Here is a 17,473-nt window from a genome sequence, read left to right on the forward strand (position 1 = left end):
CCCCATACTGCATGCAGAGACCGAGCAAGAGACATGCCACCGGGGCCGGAGCTCAAACACCGCACATCTACCAGCCCCGATACTGCATGCCGAGACCGAGCAAGAGACGTGCCACCAGGGCCGGAGCTCAATCACCGCACATCTACTAGCCCCGATACTGCACGCCAAGACCGAGCACGAGACGTGCCACCAGGGCCGGAGCTCAATCACCGCACATCTACCAGCCCCGATACTGCACGCCAAGACCAAGCATGAGACATGCAGCCAAGGGCGGAGCTGGATCACCGCACATCTACCAGGCCCGATACTGCATGCTGAGACCGAGCACGAGACGTGCCACCAGGGCCGGAGCTCAATCACCGCACATTTACCAGCCCCGATACTGCACCACGAGACGTGCCACCAGGGCCGGAGCTCAATCACCACACATCTACCAGGCCCGATACTGCATGCCGAGATTGAGCACGAGGCATGCCACCAGGGCCGGAGCTGGATCACCGCACATCTACCAGCGCCGATACTGCATGCCGAGACAGAGCACGAGACGTGCCACCAGGGTCGGAGCTGGGTCACCGCACATCTACCAGCCCCGATACTGCACGCTGAGACCGAGCACGAGACGTGCCACCAGGGCCGGAGCTCAATCACCACACATTTACCAGCCCCGATACTGCACCCCGAGACCGAGCACGGGACGTGCCACCAGGGCCAGCTCTCAATCACCGCACATCTACCAGCCCCGATACTGCATGCCGAGACCGAGCACGAGACGTGCCACCAGGGCCGGAGCTCAATCACCGCACATCTACCAGCCCCGATACTGCATGCCGAGACAGAGCACGAGACGTGCCCCCAGGGCCGGAGCTCAATCACCGCACATCTACCAGCCCCGATACTGCATGCCGAGACAGAGCACGAGACGTGCCCCCAGGGCCGGAGCTCAATCACCGCACATCTACCAGCCCCGATACTGCATGCCGAGACAGAGCACGAGATGTGCCACCAGGGCCAGAGCTCAATCACCGCACATCTACCAGCGCCGATACTGCATGCCGAGACAGAGCACGAGATGTGCCACCAGGGCCGGAGCTCAATCACCGCACATCTACCAGCGCCGATACTGCATGCCGAGACCGAGCAAGAGACATGCCACCGGGGCCGGAGCTCAATCACCGCACATCTACCAGGCCCGATACTGCATGCCGAGACCGAGCACGAGACGTGCCACCAGGGCCGGAGCTGGGTCACCGCACATCTACCAGCCCCGATACTGCACCCCGAGACCGAGCACGAGACGTGCCACCAGGGCTGGAGCTCAATCACCACACATCTACCAGGCCCGATACTCCACGCCAAGACCAAAACACGAGACATGCCGCCAAGGGCAGACCTGGATCACCGCACATCTACCAGGCCCGATACTGCATGCAGAGACCGAGCAAGAGACATGCCACCGGGGCCGGAGCTCAAACACCGCACATCTACCAGCCCCGATACTGCATGCCGAGACCGAGCAAGAGACGTGCCACCAGGGCCGGAGCTCAATCACCGCACATCTACTAGCCCCGATACTGCACGCCAAGACCGAGCACGAGACGTGCCACCAGGGCCGGAGCTCAATCACCGCACATCTACCAGCCCCGATACTGCACGCCAAGACCAAGCATGAGACATGCAGCCAAGGGCGGAGCTGGATCACCGCACATCTACCAGGCCCGATACTGTACACCAAGACCGAGCAAGCCGCCTGGGCTGAAGCTGGGTCACCGCACATCTACCAGACCCGATATTGCACAACAAGACCGAGCACGAGACGTGCCACCGGGGCTGGAGCTGGATCACCGCACATCTACCAGGCCCGATACTGTACACCAAGACAGAGCAAGCCGCCTGGGCTGAAGCTGGGTCACCGCACATCTACCAGGCCCAATACTGCACACCAAGTCCGAGCACGAGATGTGCCACCAAGGGCAGAGCTGGATCACCACACATCTACCAGGCCCGATACTGTACACCAAGACCGAGTAAGAGACGTGATGCCCGGGCTAGAGCTGGATCACCGCACATCTACCAGGCCCGATACTGTACACCAAGACCGAGCATGAGACTTGCCACCTGGGCTGGAGCTGGATCACCGCACATCTACCAGACCCGATACTGCAAGCCAAGACCGAGCAAGAGAAATGCCGCCAAGGGCGGAGATGGATCACCGCACATCTACCAGGCCCGATACTGTACAACAAGACCGAGCACGAGACTTACCGCCTGGGCTGGAGCTGGATCACCACACATCTACCAGACCCGATACTGCAAGCCAAGACCGAGCAAGAGAAGTGCCGCCAAGGGCGGAGCTGGATCACCGCACATCTACCAGGCCCAATACTGTACAACAAGACCGAGCACGAGACTTGCCGCCTGGGCTGGAGCTGGATCACCGCACATCTACAAGACCCGATACTGCAAGCCAAGACCGAGCAAGAGACATGCCGCCAAGGGCGGAGCTGGATCACCGCACATCTACCAGGCCCAATACTGTACACCAAGACCGAGCAAAAGACATGCCGCCAAGGGCGGAGCTGGATCACCAAACATCTAATAGGCCCGATACTGTACACCAAGACCGAGCAAAAGACATGCCGCCAAGGGCGGAGCTGGATCACCGCAGATCTACCAGGCCCGATACTGTACACCAAGACCGAGCAAAAGACATGCCGCCAAGGGCGGAGCTGGATCACCGCAGATCTACCAGGCCCGATACTGTACACCAAGACCGAGCAAAAGACATGCCGCCAAGGGCGGAGCTGGATCACCACACATCTACCAGGCCCGATACTGTACACCAAGACCGAGCAAGAGACATGCCGCCTGGGCTGGAGCTGGATCACCGCACATCTACAAGATCCGATAATGCACGCCAAGACCGAGCAAGAGACATGCTGCCAAGGGAGGAGCTGGATCACCGCACATCTACCAGGCCCGATACTGTACACCAAGACCGAGCAAGCCGCCTGGGCTGAAGCTGGATCACCGCACATCTACCAGACCCGATAATGCATGCCAAGACCGAGCAAGAGACATGCCACCAAAGGCGGAGTTGGATCACCACACATCTACCAGGCCCGATACTGTACACCAAGACCGAGCAAAAGACATGCCGCCAAGGGCGGAGCTGGATCACCGCACATCTACCAGGCCCGATACTGTACACCAAGACCGAGCACGAGATGTGCAGCCTGGGCTGGAGCTGGATCACCGCACATCTACCAGACCCGATACTGCATGCCAAGACCGAGCACGAGACGTGCCGCCCGGGCCAGAGCTGGATCACCGCACAGTCTCCTGACATACTGTCTGCGAAAAACGCAGCATTTTACTGTCCCAGCAAACGGGGGGAAATTTCCGAAGTCTCACGCACACGCTGCTTATTTCTTCTGTGCAGTTTCGTATCTGTTGGGTGTCAATTAGTTCATCGTTTTTGAAGTTTTTCAGCCATTCAAATGACTGGGGGAAAAAATGCATGCAAAAAAGGACGTTTTTTCTAACAAGAGACACCCCTATGGGTATGTGCACACGTTACGGATTCCATAGCGGATTTTTCAGCGCGGATTCTGCCCTGCATTTTACATGCGGGTTCCCGGCGGCTTTATTATGGATTATGTGCAATTTTTGTGCGGATTTCACCTGCGTTTTTACACCAGCGGATTCCTATTATGGAATAGGTGTAAAACACTGCGGAATCCGCACAAAGAATTGACATGCTGTGGAAAATAAACCGCAGCGTTTCCGCGCTGAATTTTCCGCAGCATGTGCACTGCGGATTTACATGGATATACATAGGTTTACATGGTACTGTGCAAAGCATGGAAAACTGATGCAGCTCAGCAGGGCCAAATACGCTGCGGATCCGCAACGTGTGCACATAGCCTAAAAGTGACGCTATCAAGTAAAATGAGAGTATCCCTTTAAACCCTTCCCTATGCAGGATGTGCCAGTACTGCATACATAACTTTTACTACATACTGTAATGCTAACGCATCCCAGTGTCTCCCCTAGGGAGACTAAAAAAAAAATTATGAAAAAAAAAAATATATATAAAAATAATAAAATAAATAAAAACATAAAAATAATGATAAAAATAATAAATAAAAATAATGCTGAAGTATTCCAGTGTATAGTCAAGTCCTCTGTGGAGAGTGAAACAATAAGAAATAATGGATAAAAAAAAAAACTAAAATAATCAACAATAAAAAAAATAAAATAGATCATAAAAAATAATAAAAGTCAGTGTATAGTAAAGTCCCCTGGGGAGATCAAAAAATGAAAAAAAAAATAAATAAATAAAAAAAAAATATTGTAAATAAGATAAATAGAAACAATTAATAAAAATAAAAAAATAAAATAATGCTGAAGTATTCCAGTGTATAGTCAAGTTGCCTGGAGAGACTAAAACAATAAAAAATAATGGATAAAAAAAAAAATTATAAACAAAAATTACACAAAAATTAAATAATCAAAAAAACAGTAAAAAAATAATAAAATAGATCATAAAAAATAATAAAAATAATGCTAAAGTATTCCAGTGTATAGACAAGTCCCCTGGGGAGACCAAAAACATGAAAAATAAATAAGATAATAAATAAAATAAAAAAAAATACATAAAATTGCTAAAAAAAATAAATTATAAAATAATGCTGAAGTATTTCAATGTATAGTCAAGTCCCCTGGGGAGATTAAAAAAAAAAAACTATTAAGATAAAAATTTTAAAATGAAACAAAATAAAAATGATAAAAAAATAAAATAAAAAAGTTAAGTTTTTAAAAATATTCAAAAATATAAAACTTTAAATCCCCCCATCCTTTTTCTAAGCCCTCAAAAAATAAATTCAAAAGATAAATCGAGCGGTAGTAAGAAAAGGCAGATGGAAAAAAAAAAAAAAAAACGTTATGGCTTTTGGAAAAAGGGGAGTAATAAAACATTTTTTAAAAATCGGCAGGGTATGAAGGGGTTAAGACACCAGGAATGGGGAATGATATACTATGGCGCAGTATAAACACACATGAAGCCGTCAGTCCTGAGAAAATGCAGGCGGCAAATATGAGAAACCGCTCACTCCGCAGAATCAATCAAGTTAGAAAGCGAGATCCTTTTTTAGCTCCGGGCCACAATTATAACTACTGACCCGGAGCCGTCGCTGCTGGTGAACTGGAGGTTAAATATGCAAATTGTGCCCAACCTGTAGCAAAACCCTGCTTCCCCCTGTGTGCACAACGCTCCGCTGAATGGCAAAATATCCAGTTACCCGCCATGAAATCTGGCAAAAAACGTAAAAGGGTTAAAGAAACAATTGCGCTCCGTCAACGGCACAAAGAAGGCATGTGTGCGCCAAAGGTCGGAGCAACGACTTCTGCAAGTGACAAGCCGGAGCTGACGGGAGTAAAGGGCGAGTAACGAGCCGTCCGAGGGAGCACGCGGCTGGCGCTGCAGAACGGCTGCGCCCTCACCACGTCATAGTGCCCATTTTTAGGACATGGAATAATGGAATCTGCTCAGAAGATGGCTCAGAATTTACTTAAATGGAGCTGACGTGCAATGCCACTTATGGCCTGCGGACAGGTGTGGCGCTGTTTCCGGGACTTCTGTAGCCAGATTCTTCTGTATCTCCGCACTGTTACTGGCGGCGGGTGCGGAGATGATGTCTATTCCAGCTCATTAGGTGAGACAGGCAGAAGAGCACCACCACGCTGCATAATATATAACACATGGAAAGTATTCACTGGGGCCAAAAATAACCGAAATCCAACATACTGCAGACCTGTAACAAGACGCGGGGGTCGGGAGATCAATTATACAGGACGGGGATCAATGAGGACTCCGCCATCCTGGAAGGGGATATATTCCAGAATGGTCATTAATATCCCGGGAGACTGTGCAGATCTTTCTCGGTCCTCGACACTTTTCACAGGATTGTAGTATTAGCGCCATTTTACGGTATTATTTATTTTAGAATTCCCTACTCGATACCGGAGAATATAGGAGTGCAGTTATTAAGGGGGTGGTGCGGCTGCTTCAAATTTGGGAAGCGACGGGAGAGTGGCGGTGCTTCAGTAAAGTAAGAATTCATTCTTTGATTTTTCTTTTTCACCATTCTGAGGGGTTTTCATAATTTTCTAACGGTCTTCGTAATTCTTTTAAAGATAAAATTCTTGCCTTCTGCAATCATCACTAGAGGGCGCTCACGAGACCAATGCATACTGCTCATAATAACAATGTATGCCCAGAGTGCCTGGGGAAGAGGACAAGTAAAAAGGGTCTTCCATAATGATCTGATGACTGGGGGCTCCGACTGCTGCGATGGGCACAATCCTCATGGTTGTCAGACAAGTGGTGGTTCATGCGCGGTCTCTCTTCATTACAGCCTACGGAAATAGCCGAGGGCTCTTTATCAGCGGTACCCATACTTCCAATAAGGAAAAGTCGATATGTCCAGCTGAGACGTGAGATTTGCTGCAGATTTGTGATGTGGCGTTTCTCACCTGTCCTGGCTCCTGTGCCGGGTTTTACGCCCTTCTCCTGCCTTATCTGGTTCGCTCAGTTCTTCTGTGTGTCCAGTTACCTCACTGATGTAAGGTCTTGCTTCCAGGCTTCATACGTCAGCTCAGGCAGAGAGACGCCGCCTAAGTATACAGGTAGTTGAGGTACGCGACGCTACTGACTTCCTTCTTTATCAAGACTCACCTGTCCTGGCTCCCGTGCCAGGTTTTGCGCCCTTCTCCTGCCTTATGTGGTTCTCTCAGTTCTTCTGAGTATCCAGCTACCTCACTGATATAAGTTCTTGCTTCCGGGCTTCATAGGCCAGCTCAGGCAGAGAGACGCCGCCCAAGTATACATGTAGTTGAAGTACGCGAAGCTACTGACTTCCTTCTTTATCAAGACTCACCTGTCCTGGCTCCCGAGCCGGGTTTTGAGCCCTTCTCCTGCCTTATCTGGTTCGCTCAGTTCTTCTGTATGTCCAGTTACGTCACTGATGTAAGGTCTTGCTTCCAGGCTTCATACGTCAGCTCAGGCAGAGAGACGTCGGCTAAGTATACAGGTAGTTGAGGTACGCGACGCTACTGACTCCCTTCTTTACCAAGACTCACCTGTCCTGGCTCCCGTGCCAGGTTTTGTACCCTTCTCCTGCCTTATCTGGTTGCTCAGTTCTTCTGTGTGTCCAGTTACCTCACTGATGTAAGGTCTTGCTTCCAGGCTTGATAGGCCAGCTCAGGCAGAGAGACGCCGCCTAAGTATACAGGTAGTTGAGGTACGCGAAGCTACTGACTTCCTTCTTTACCAAGACTCACCTGTCCTGGCTCCCATGCCGGGTTTAGAGCCCTTCTCCTGCCTTATCTGGTTTGCTCAGTTCTTCTGTATGTCCAGTTACCTCACTGATGTAAGGTCTTGCTTCCAGGCTTCATAATTCAGCTCGGGCAGAGAGACGCCGCCTAAGTATACAGGTAGTTGAGGTACGCGACGCTACTGACTTCCTTCTTTATCAAGACTCACCTGTCCTGGCTCCCTTGCCGGGTTTAGAGCCCTTCTCCTGCCTTATCTGGTTCGCTCAGTTCTTCTGTATGTCCAGTTACGTCACTGATGTAAGGTCTTGCTTCCAGGCTTCATAATTCAGCTCGGGCAGAGAGACGCCGCCTAAGTATACAGGTAGTTGAGGTACGCAACGCTACTGATTTCCTTCTTTATCAAGACAAATCTCTGACAAATCCAGAACTGATGTATCACTTGGTAACTCTGCTACACTTCTGGCCAGTTCTGCCATGGACTAGCTTACAAACTGAGCTCTGCAGTATTGCCGAGTGAGCTCCAGTTCTGCATTAAACTATATGACAAACTCACCTCTGCCATATTGCAGTCAGCTTTGCATTATTGCCGAGTCAGCTCTACTTTATCACTGTGCAATTTAACTCTGCTAACCCCATTTTTCTATGCGGAATTCTGCTACGTCTACAGACCAGCTCTGCCTTTCTACCTCTTGTACCAAACTCAGTACCTCATCCCTAACTCCTCATCAAGTCTTGTTTGCTTCTTTGAGGCTGCTTCATCAAATCCTGTGATTCCCGCTTGCTCGAACAGTTGAAATTCTGCTACATCAGTCTCTGTAGTTCCACCTGGACCAGCCTGCTGCACCACCGCCATTAGTCCGTGCTGCGCATCAACTGCTTATCCATTGGCTTTCAGGATCTACCTCTCCATGAGGGTTAAGTACAGTATAAAAAAAGTTGTAAAAAAGTTTCAAAAACCTTCCTTTACTCTTGAAAAAGTTTTTTTCTGTTCTATACAAAGTATCACAACCCAATTCTGCATCTGATTGACCAGAATGGAGAGCGGTACTTGTTCTTGGGAATCACGACTGGATGGGGGGCAACCAAAGTGGGCAAATTCTTCACAGAGAAATTCCAGTTTCGGCAGACTGATATTTTCGAAAAGTTCTACAATTTTTCAAACACCTTTCATGAATTTCAAAATTTCTGCTTGCTGTGACTGAATGACAACCACCCTAGTTAAAGGGATTTTTTTTTTTTTGCCAGATGCAAAACTTAGCACTCATCTACTTGCCAGCTAATAAGTGTCAAATCGATGGGGATCTCAGTGACTGGGGTCTCATCGATGGGGAGAAATGTTTCTAGACTTTTTAGACTTGTGCTGCCTGTACGGATGCGGATTTCTTGGAACAAACCATCAGCTGCAAAAAAAAAGTTCAGATCTCTGGATGTAAAACAAAGACTTTACCAATACACTGACAGCAAGCAGAGATCTGGCAAATGGTTAAAAAGAAAATGAAACCAAGTATCTTGGAAAGTTGCGGAACTCTCCGTTCCGCGCTGATTAGCCCCTTTTAAAGTCAGCCGGCCGCACGGGTCCCCATTCTGCAGATGACTACACACATCAGCATGCGGTCAGACGACGGATTCATGTCACTGAATTGCAAGCAGTTCAGGTTTTAGCTCCAGTTTTCCATTCCAAGGTCACTTTGATATTGAAGACGGGTTTGTACTTTCAGTGCATCAAATATTTGTGAAACAGGAGACTTCGGCTTAGTGCTCGAACCATTTTGGGAACATGATGCAGCCTGTAAATAAGGAGGCAATATGGTGTCAGTGATTCACCCGGTTATTACCCCCCAGAGCAGTGCTGAAACCTGCGCCGGGGATGGTATGTGGACGCGCGCCTCGCTGCTATTACATGTCTGCACATCGGGTGCTCAAGTGACTCCTGGAGATTACTGCAGAGCTGAACCGAGGCGAGCGCTGCTCCGAAGACCAACGTCCGAGAAGGGTGGACGGGGACCGTCTTCTACATAACGGGGTGCTCCCGGCCCGCTCACATACCCATTACTCAATATTAGATGGAGGTTTGGTTCTCCCCGCGAGCAGAGGTGGAATGGCTGCGATGAGGTCTCCAGCGAGCTCAGCCTCACTTGGCAGGACATATTAGAAGCGGCTAACAAGTGGCAGATCATCAAAGCGAGCGGCTCCGACGTGCACCTTCCACTCATCCGTGTATGTGCATTCCTCCTGGCCTGGCAGGGGGCCATATCCCAAAAAACGGATTACGTTTCAGGGGAAAGGAAGTGAAGGGAAATAGCAGGAGAGGCTTTCACAAGAGGCTAAATATGGAAGACAGGCTGAAAAGCTGCGCTTTCTGAGGGCTCCGCACCGAAAAAAAAGGGGCGAAACGGTGAGCCGCGGATCAGGCTAACCCTACAGACGTGCAGGCATCTGGTCTGGAGAACCCATTTTCTACACCCAAGTAGAAAATTTTGAAAAAAAAAAACCGAGGGTCACACCTGTCCGGTGTCGCAGCAAATGGAAGTGAATGAGGCACAGCTGTGCTACCAAACCTATGAAGATGGAGTGACCGCTGCTTTTGGCAAGAAGGCAGCCATGTTTTTCGACTCCTTTAATAGATGGGTGTCCTATTCTGACTTCACATCAAAGAGCGTCTCCCCCTCTGGAGGATCCATCCATTTCTCCCAGAACTGTAATACTCCGGTTCACCTGCGGGGTTGCTGCAGGAAAAGTGAACACTTGCTTCCCAGTTCCCTTTCAGATCATTGGTGACCTGTAAACTAAAAAGAATACCCCTTTAAGGAAAACATGGCAGCTTTCTTCCAAAAAAGTGCACGGGTTGCATGTGGTACTACAATTTCTTTGTCTACTTCACCATTTTATTTCGATTATACACGATGGATTTAATCCTAAGGCTTGTGGCTTTTCCCTGTAGACCTGTATGGCCACACACCCAGCTTTCCTACAGCCCTGAATGGCACAACATGAGCTGTAGGCACTGATTCTAAAGTCATACTAAGCGATTTCCGCCACTACACAGGGCCGCGCTCCCTTCCTATGTTATACCGGCATACCTCGGTCCGCAGCAGGTGCGGTGGCTTCTGTCCCAGGACGATCACACAATATGACCCTGAGATTATCGCCCGCCGGCACCAAGTGATCAGGAAGCAGAGATGGGGAGGGGAAGGGTTTCGCAAGCAAGGGTCTAGTTACGTGTGAGCAGGACAGAGTTTGCCCCTGGAATCGTCAATTCGGCCCTTATTAGCTCTCATAAGGGCCAATCCAAGGCCATTAACCCCCTAAGGTCTGACCACACCAGGATTGAGAAATGTTTACAGCAATGCACTCACATTTTTTATTATTATTATTTATTTCCCCCCATGACCTAGCTATACAAGAACTCACTAATTGTCCCACATTTTTCCAAAAATGTTTGTGTTCTCACAAATCCTCGGCTTCTACAAATATCGCCACCTACTGATAAATTTGGCACAATTTTTTTTAAGCATGGTCGTACAACCGGACACCATCGGGAGAGCGATGTGCCAAAAGACGGGAGTGAATATAGAATTTTCAGCAATTTGTGACCTTTTATGGCTGCGACATTAACATCTTAAATTTTATAAAATTCGTGTATTTTGGGTTAAAAATAAATTTTGCAATTGGGTTCCATTAAAAATGTTGCACCGTTTTGCCTCTTTACAGGCTTTTTGCTTCCATGCACATTAATTACTGCAGAATGAGTAAACTGAGATTCTGTTAATGAGCTCGTTCTGATGAAAAATATATAACCCTTTTGTCTTTTTCTGACCTCCTTGGTGACGACTTATGACTCGTAGACAACAGCAAAGTTGAGCTGAGAGAACTGAGAGGAGCTCAGATAAAGACAGATCAAGGAGTTACAACCTCCATGCCAGAAAGAGCTCTCTTATGGAATCTCAGTCAACTCATTCTGCAGCCAGCAAGGTGGAAAGAAACAAAAGAACCTAGTGTTCCAATATTTTTTTTATTAAAACCCAATTGGATTTCTAGGCTACAATACATGCATTTAAGTTAAAATACAAACTCTTTATAGGAAATTAAAGGGATTTTCCAACTTTGGTGACATTAATTACTTAAAAGCATGTATTTTTGGCTAAAAATAATTTTTGTTGTTGGGTTTCATCAAAAATTTTGCACAACTAAAACGTAGTAATTAGGGTTGAGCGAAACGGGTCGTTCATTTTCAAAAGTCGCCGACTTTTGGCAAAGTCGGCGTCTCATGAAACCCGACCCGATCCCTGTGGGGGTCGGCCATGCGGTACGCGATCTTGGCGCCAAAGTCGCGTTTCGTATGACGCGATTAGCGCCATTTTTTAAGCCAATGAATGAGCGTGGGCAGAGTGATGACATAGGTGTTAGGGGAGTGAACGCCTATCGTCATGTTATCGCTTGTGCGCAGTAGCGATTTGGAATGTGCAAATCGAAATTTTCTGTTCTGGGACGGAGAGGGAGAGAGAGGGAGAGAGAGGGAGAGAGAGAGGGAGAGAGAGAGAGAGAGAGAGAGAGAGAGAGAGAGAGAGAGAGAGAGAGAGAGAGAGAAAATATATATATATATATATATATATATATATATATATATATATATATATATATATATAATATCTTCACTGGGTTTCGTGTTTCGGCCGAAACCCGACTTTTCACTGTGGTCGGCCGATTTCACTCGACTCGACTTTTAAGACAGTCGGGTTTCACAAAACCCGACTCGACCATAAAAAAATAAAGGTCGCTCAACCCTAGTAGTAATATTGCAAAAAGCCAAAAATTAATAATAAAAAAATGAAACATAAGAGCTCAGCATTTATTAGTTGTGGTCGGGTCTGGCTGTAAAACTGATCTCCATAAGAGCATGAAGCAATGGCAGCGCGGTGCAGCGGGGGGTGCCGGGCGAGGCAGCGGGTCAATAGCAAGCTACGAGCGAGCCCATTATCACCGATCAATGCAGGCTGGATGCAGACTGACAGTTCTCCAGATCTTCCATTTCCATGTGAGTGGCGGCCCCTCCATCCATTTACTAATAGACACAGTGCAGTCTGATGGCGTCACATCGAGCGCTAACAGCAATCCCGGGAAGCCAAAGTCAAGGTCACCTGGAGGCGAGTCCAGCGTGCATCGTCCACATTCTACCCGTCGCCTACACTTTCGGTAGTTCGGGTACCAGAACAGTACCCGGACTCAATTCACTTGAATGGGGAGCTCGATATCCAGTGTTTGCCACGCTGTCATATGCATGATGCCACAGCAAACACTGCCTCTGATCGGCGGTAAAGTCATTACCATCGGTCAGACAGTCACGGTTCCCACGCTGTCAAATTACAGCGTGAGCCAGCAGCTGTGATCGGAGGTATAAAAGTTTACCTTTGGTGTTGGTGTTGCCAGATGGGACTACTACTCCCATCAGCCGATGCCTGAGGCCTAAAATAACAGCGAGAGCAGGAGCGGCTGATAGGAGTATTCATCAACCGGCGCCTGTGCTCTAAATAAATAAAAAAAAATGACATGGGGTATTCCCCCATTTTTGAGAACCAACCTTGCTAAAGCAGATAGTTGGGGGATGGAATTCTCAGGCTGGTAAGGGGCCATGGATACTGACCCCCCCAGCCTAAAAATAGCAGACCACAGCTGCTCAGATTAGATGCACCAATTCTGACGCTTTACCCGGTTCTTCCCACTTGCCCTATAGTGGTGGTAAGTGAGGTTCATGTCACCTTTGTATTGTCAGTTGACATCAAGCCCACAGCTTAGTAATGGAGAAGCGTCTATAAGACTCCCATCCATTACTAATCCTATAGTTGTATGGTAAATTAAGAAACTGCCAGAATAAAGTCTTTGATTAGAAATAAAACAAAACACACTTTTTCTTTTTTATTTAAAAATAACTAAAAGCTATACCCACCTAACGCCTAATTCCACCGAAGCCCTCGTCTCCTGTAATAAAACAAAAATAAAAAACAACGGTATCCCTCACCTGTCGGTCGTTCTGTCCCACGCCGTAATCCATGTCCGGAGATAAACAGTTTTCAACCTGGACGATGCCAAGATGCGACAGTCCAGGCTGAGAACCACTGGTGAATGAGCAGCATCAATGACTATTGGTGACATCATCGAGGTTACGAGAGGTCACTGAGGCTGAATTTCCAGCTGGGCCCCTGAACTGCAGTGACCTCGCTGAGATCAGAGAAAGCACATTGAGAAAAGTCTCACGGTGCAGCGCTGAGTTCACTACAGTTCACCAACTGAACTCTTTGAGCTCAGCGCTGCACCGCAAGACTTTTTCTCACAGTATTAGCGCTGATCTCACAGAAGTGACCGTAGTTAAGGGGCCTCTCAGCAATATGCTGGGGACACATTAGGAATGCGTGCAATGTTTCTTTAAGAATCAGGAAGTGCAGGTGCGGCTGCCATAAGAAAGCAGCCAGGAAGTATGCACAGCAAGCAGAGGACACAGAGCTTATAGCATACAGCAAGCAGAGGACAGATAACTCACTGCACGGACTGGAGTGGTGAGTAAGTTGGTGTCCCTGCAAGGTGAGGGATGGGAAACAAAGGGTGGTTATTAATGGGACACACTCGGATTGGGTCACAGTTAACATGGGAGTACCACAGGGGTTAGTATTGGGCCCTCTTCTTTTTAACATATTTATTAAGGATTTTGCAGGCGTCATACACAGTAAAATTTCAAAATGTGCAGATGATATTAAACTCTGCAGGATAATCAACACAGAGGAGGATAATGTAATGTTACAGAGGGGTTTATATAAGCTGGAGGCTGTAATGTTGATAAGTGTAAGGTTGTGAAGCATGGGCCGAGGAAACAAAATGTATAATTCTGTACTAAACGGTAAAACACTGGGTAAAACGGTCACTAAAAAAGACTTGGATGGACAGAAAACTGTTTTAGTGATCAGTGTCAGGCAGTTGCTGCCAAGCCAAATAAAATAATGGGGTGCATTAACAGAGGCCTAGATGCTCACGACGAGAACAAAGCTTTGCCTCTTTGTCACTGGTGCGGCCATACTTAGATACTGGGTACAATTTTGGGCTCCAGTATATGAAGGACAGAGCTGAACTAGAGTGGGTGTAGAGATGAGTGACTGAGGATATTAATGGAAAGGTGAGCTGGAGAAGACGAAGACGGGCTATCAAACTTGGGGCTATTGCGTTTGGAAAAATGAAGACTTAGGGGCGACTTTTTCCAATGTACAAATATATGAGGAGCCAGTACAGAGATCTGTATAATTATCTTTTTACACTTAAACCTGCGACGGTCTACATATAGAGGAAAGAAGGTTTAATGACAATCACAGAGGCAGATTCTTTACTGTAAGATCAATGACGCAGATCATAGAATATAGCAAAAAAACCAAATAATAACAAAAAAGCAATAAAATGATTAAGGAAAAAAAAATGGACTTCTTGCTGTTGACAGGTCCCCCTAGAAGAGATCCAGATATGGCTGCCTCAATAAAAGACGCTAAAGCTGTTGGGTCAGCTCATAAAACAAAAGGATTTTCTTCCGCGGCAACTTGAATGGTTCAATATGGACAAGATAGACAAGGAGAGGCCTATTTATGAAGGAATGTCAAACACGGATTGGAGATCCTTCAAACAATTCCTCCAAGCTTCCATTACCCATGAGGTTCACCGAAAGGCCAAACCCAACACCTGAATACAGAGAAGAGGAACCTTGTCGAAAAGTAGAAAAGTGCATCTGAATGTTTTGTGGACGAGGCTCACAACTGAGGGTCTGTCCTCATTTCACAATCCTAAAACCTCCTAAGAACCTGCTAGAACTTAACGTGAAAGGTCAAGGGTCTAAAAGGGTAAAAATGACCCACCTCCGACAAGCAAGACTTCATCTACTTAGGTAGAAATTCACTTTTTTTTGTAAGATGAAAACATCCAAAATATTTTCATAAACTTGACCCAAAGGGAAGATGCACGGCGCATCCGGAGGGCAAAATCAGCACTGAAAACCACGAGACAATGACATAAAGCGATGCTATGAAATATGAGATTATAAACTCACGGCTTCCGTGACGGAGATTTCATAAACTTTCTTGAAATCCACCATGTCGAAGAAGACGAGTTTCCCGCTGCCTTCTCCTTTCTTAACTGACAGCCCAGTTATCAAGAGTTTGTCATCAGGGCTGAAACAGCAATCTGTCCTATAGTAAATAAAAAAAAGAGAATGAATGAAGGCAGGAAGGAAGAAGGAAAAGATGAAGGAAGGTGAGACAGAAGGAAGGAAAGATAGAAGAGTAGAAGGAAGGTGGGAAGGGAGGCAAGAGGGAAGACAAAGAAAAGTGGGAAGGAAAGAAAGCAAGAGATAAAGGTGGGAAGGAAGGAATTCAATAGGGAAGAGCTAAAGTAAGGTGGGAAAGAAGGAAGGAAGGCAAAAGGGAAGAGATGAAAGAAGGAAGGCTGGATGGAAGAGATAAAGGAAGGTGGGAAAGAAGGAAGGCAGGAAGGAAGGCCAGAAGTAAGATAAAGGAAGGTGGGAAGGAAGGCAAGAGGGAAGAGATAAAGGAAGGTGGGAAGGAAGGAAGTCAAGAGGGAAGAGATAAAGTAAGGTGGGACGGAGGGTAACCTAGAGGGAAGAGATGAAGAAAGGTGGGAAGGCAGGAAAGAAGGCAAGAAGTAAGATAAAGGAAGGTGGGAAGGAAGGCAAGAGATAAAGGAAGGTGGGAAGGAAGGAAGTCAAGAGGGAAGAGATAAAGTAAGGTGGGACGGAGGGTAACCTAGAGGGAAGAGATGAAGAAAGGTGGGAAGGCAGGAAAGAAGGCAAGAAGTAAGATAAAGGAAGGTGGGAAGGAAGGCAAGAGATAAAGGAAGGTGGAAAGGAAGGAAGTCAAGAGGGAAGAGATAAAGTAAGGTGGGAAAGAAGGAAGGCAGGAAGGAAGGCAAAAGGGAAGAGATGAAGGAAGGAAGGAAGGCATGATAGAATAGATAAAGGAAGGTTGGGAGGAATAAAGGAAGGTGGGACGGAAGGTAACCAAGAGGGAAGAGATGAAGGAAGGTGGGAAGGAAGGCAGGAAGGAAGACAAGAAGATAAAGGAAGGTGGGAAGGAAGGAAGGCAAGATGGAAGAGATGAAGGAAGGTGGGAAGGAAGAAATGCAAGAGGGAAGAGATGAAGGAAGGTGGGAAAGGAAGACAAGAGGGAAGAGATGAAGGAAGGTGGGAAGGAAGGCAAAAAGGAAGAGATAAAGGAAGGAAGGATGGCAAGAGGGAAGAGATGAGGGAAGGTGGGAAGGAATGCAAGAAGGAAGAGAAGAAGGAAGGTGGGAATGAAGGAAGGCAAAAAGGGAGGTTGGAAGGAATGAAGTATGAAGGAAAGGCAGGGAAGAAGGAAATAAATTAATAAACCAATAAGAGAAGGAAGGAAAGAAAGGCTGAAAAAAAGAAGGAAGTAAAGATTAAGGGAATAAATGAATGAATAAGGACAAAAAGAAAATTATAAAGAGAGGGAGAAAGTAAATAAATAAGTAAATGAAGGAAGCCATGTATGATTAAAGAAAGAGTAAAAGAAAAAAAATAGAGAAAAAAAGAAATAAAAAAACAAAAAACAAAAAGAGGTAAAAGAAAGGTAGAAAGATAAAAAAGAAATAGAAAAAGAAAGAAAGAGAGAAAAAGTAAGAAAGAAAGAAAAAGTAAGAAAGAAAAGAAAGGAAAAAAGGATAGAAGGAAAGAAAAGTATAGATGAATAAAGTAAGAAATAAGTTAACAATTGAAAATATGAAGGAAGGAATGAACAATATAAGGAAAGAAGAAATAACAAAAAGGGTATTGTTGGAGGAAGAACATCTCATAGTAATTTCCACGCTCCTCTATAACCAGTGCAGGCGGCCATTGCAGAAGCTGAATCTGTGCAATACTGCAGACCCCAATGATAAATATGGGTGGGTTTCTATAGGAGGCCAGTGAGGGAGGACAGCCGTGCCTGAGTACAGGAGCACTCGGCAGTAGTGGCGGACCTCTCCACATCTCCAGCCTTGTGGCCGGGGATGATTCCTGTACAGGTGGTCACTAATATATGGCAGGACGACTCCTCACACAGAATTATCTCTTTAGGGGTTGTCTCAATCACAG

The 17,473-nt window shown here is 46.8% G+C and overlaps 1 protein-coding gene across 3 annotated transcripts in view; it reads right to left on the reverse strand.

Annotated features, from left to right (window-relative positions):
* Positions 1–17,473, reverse strand: part of WDR70 (WD repeat domain 70) — a 309,631-nt gene that overhangs the window by 67,570 nt on the left and 224,588 nt on the right. For all 3 annotated transcript variants that reach the window (XM_077281558.1, XM_077281566.1, XM_077281572.1), the window contains exon 13: positions 15,413–15,551. In XM_077281558.1, the coding sequence (XP_077137673.1) occupies positions 15,413–15,551 (139 nt within the window). The remainder of the gene's footprint in view (positions 1–15,412; positions 15,552–17,473) is intronic.

This window comes from Ranitomeya variabilis, chromosome 1 (assembly GCF_051348905.1).
Source record: "Ranitomeya variabilis isolate aRanVar5 chromosome 1, aRanVar5.hap1, whole genome shotgun sequence".
Taxonomy (NCBI): domain Eukaryota; kingdom Metazoa; phylum Chordata; class Amphibia; order Anura; family Dendrobatidae; genus Ranitomeya; species Ranitomeya variabilis.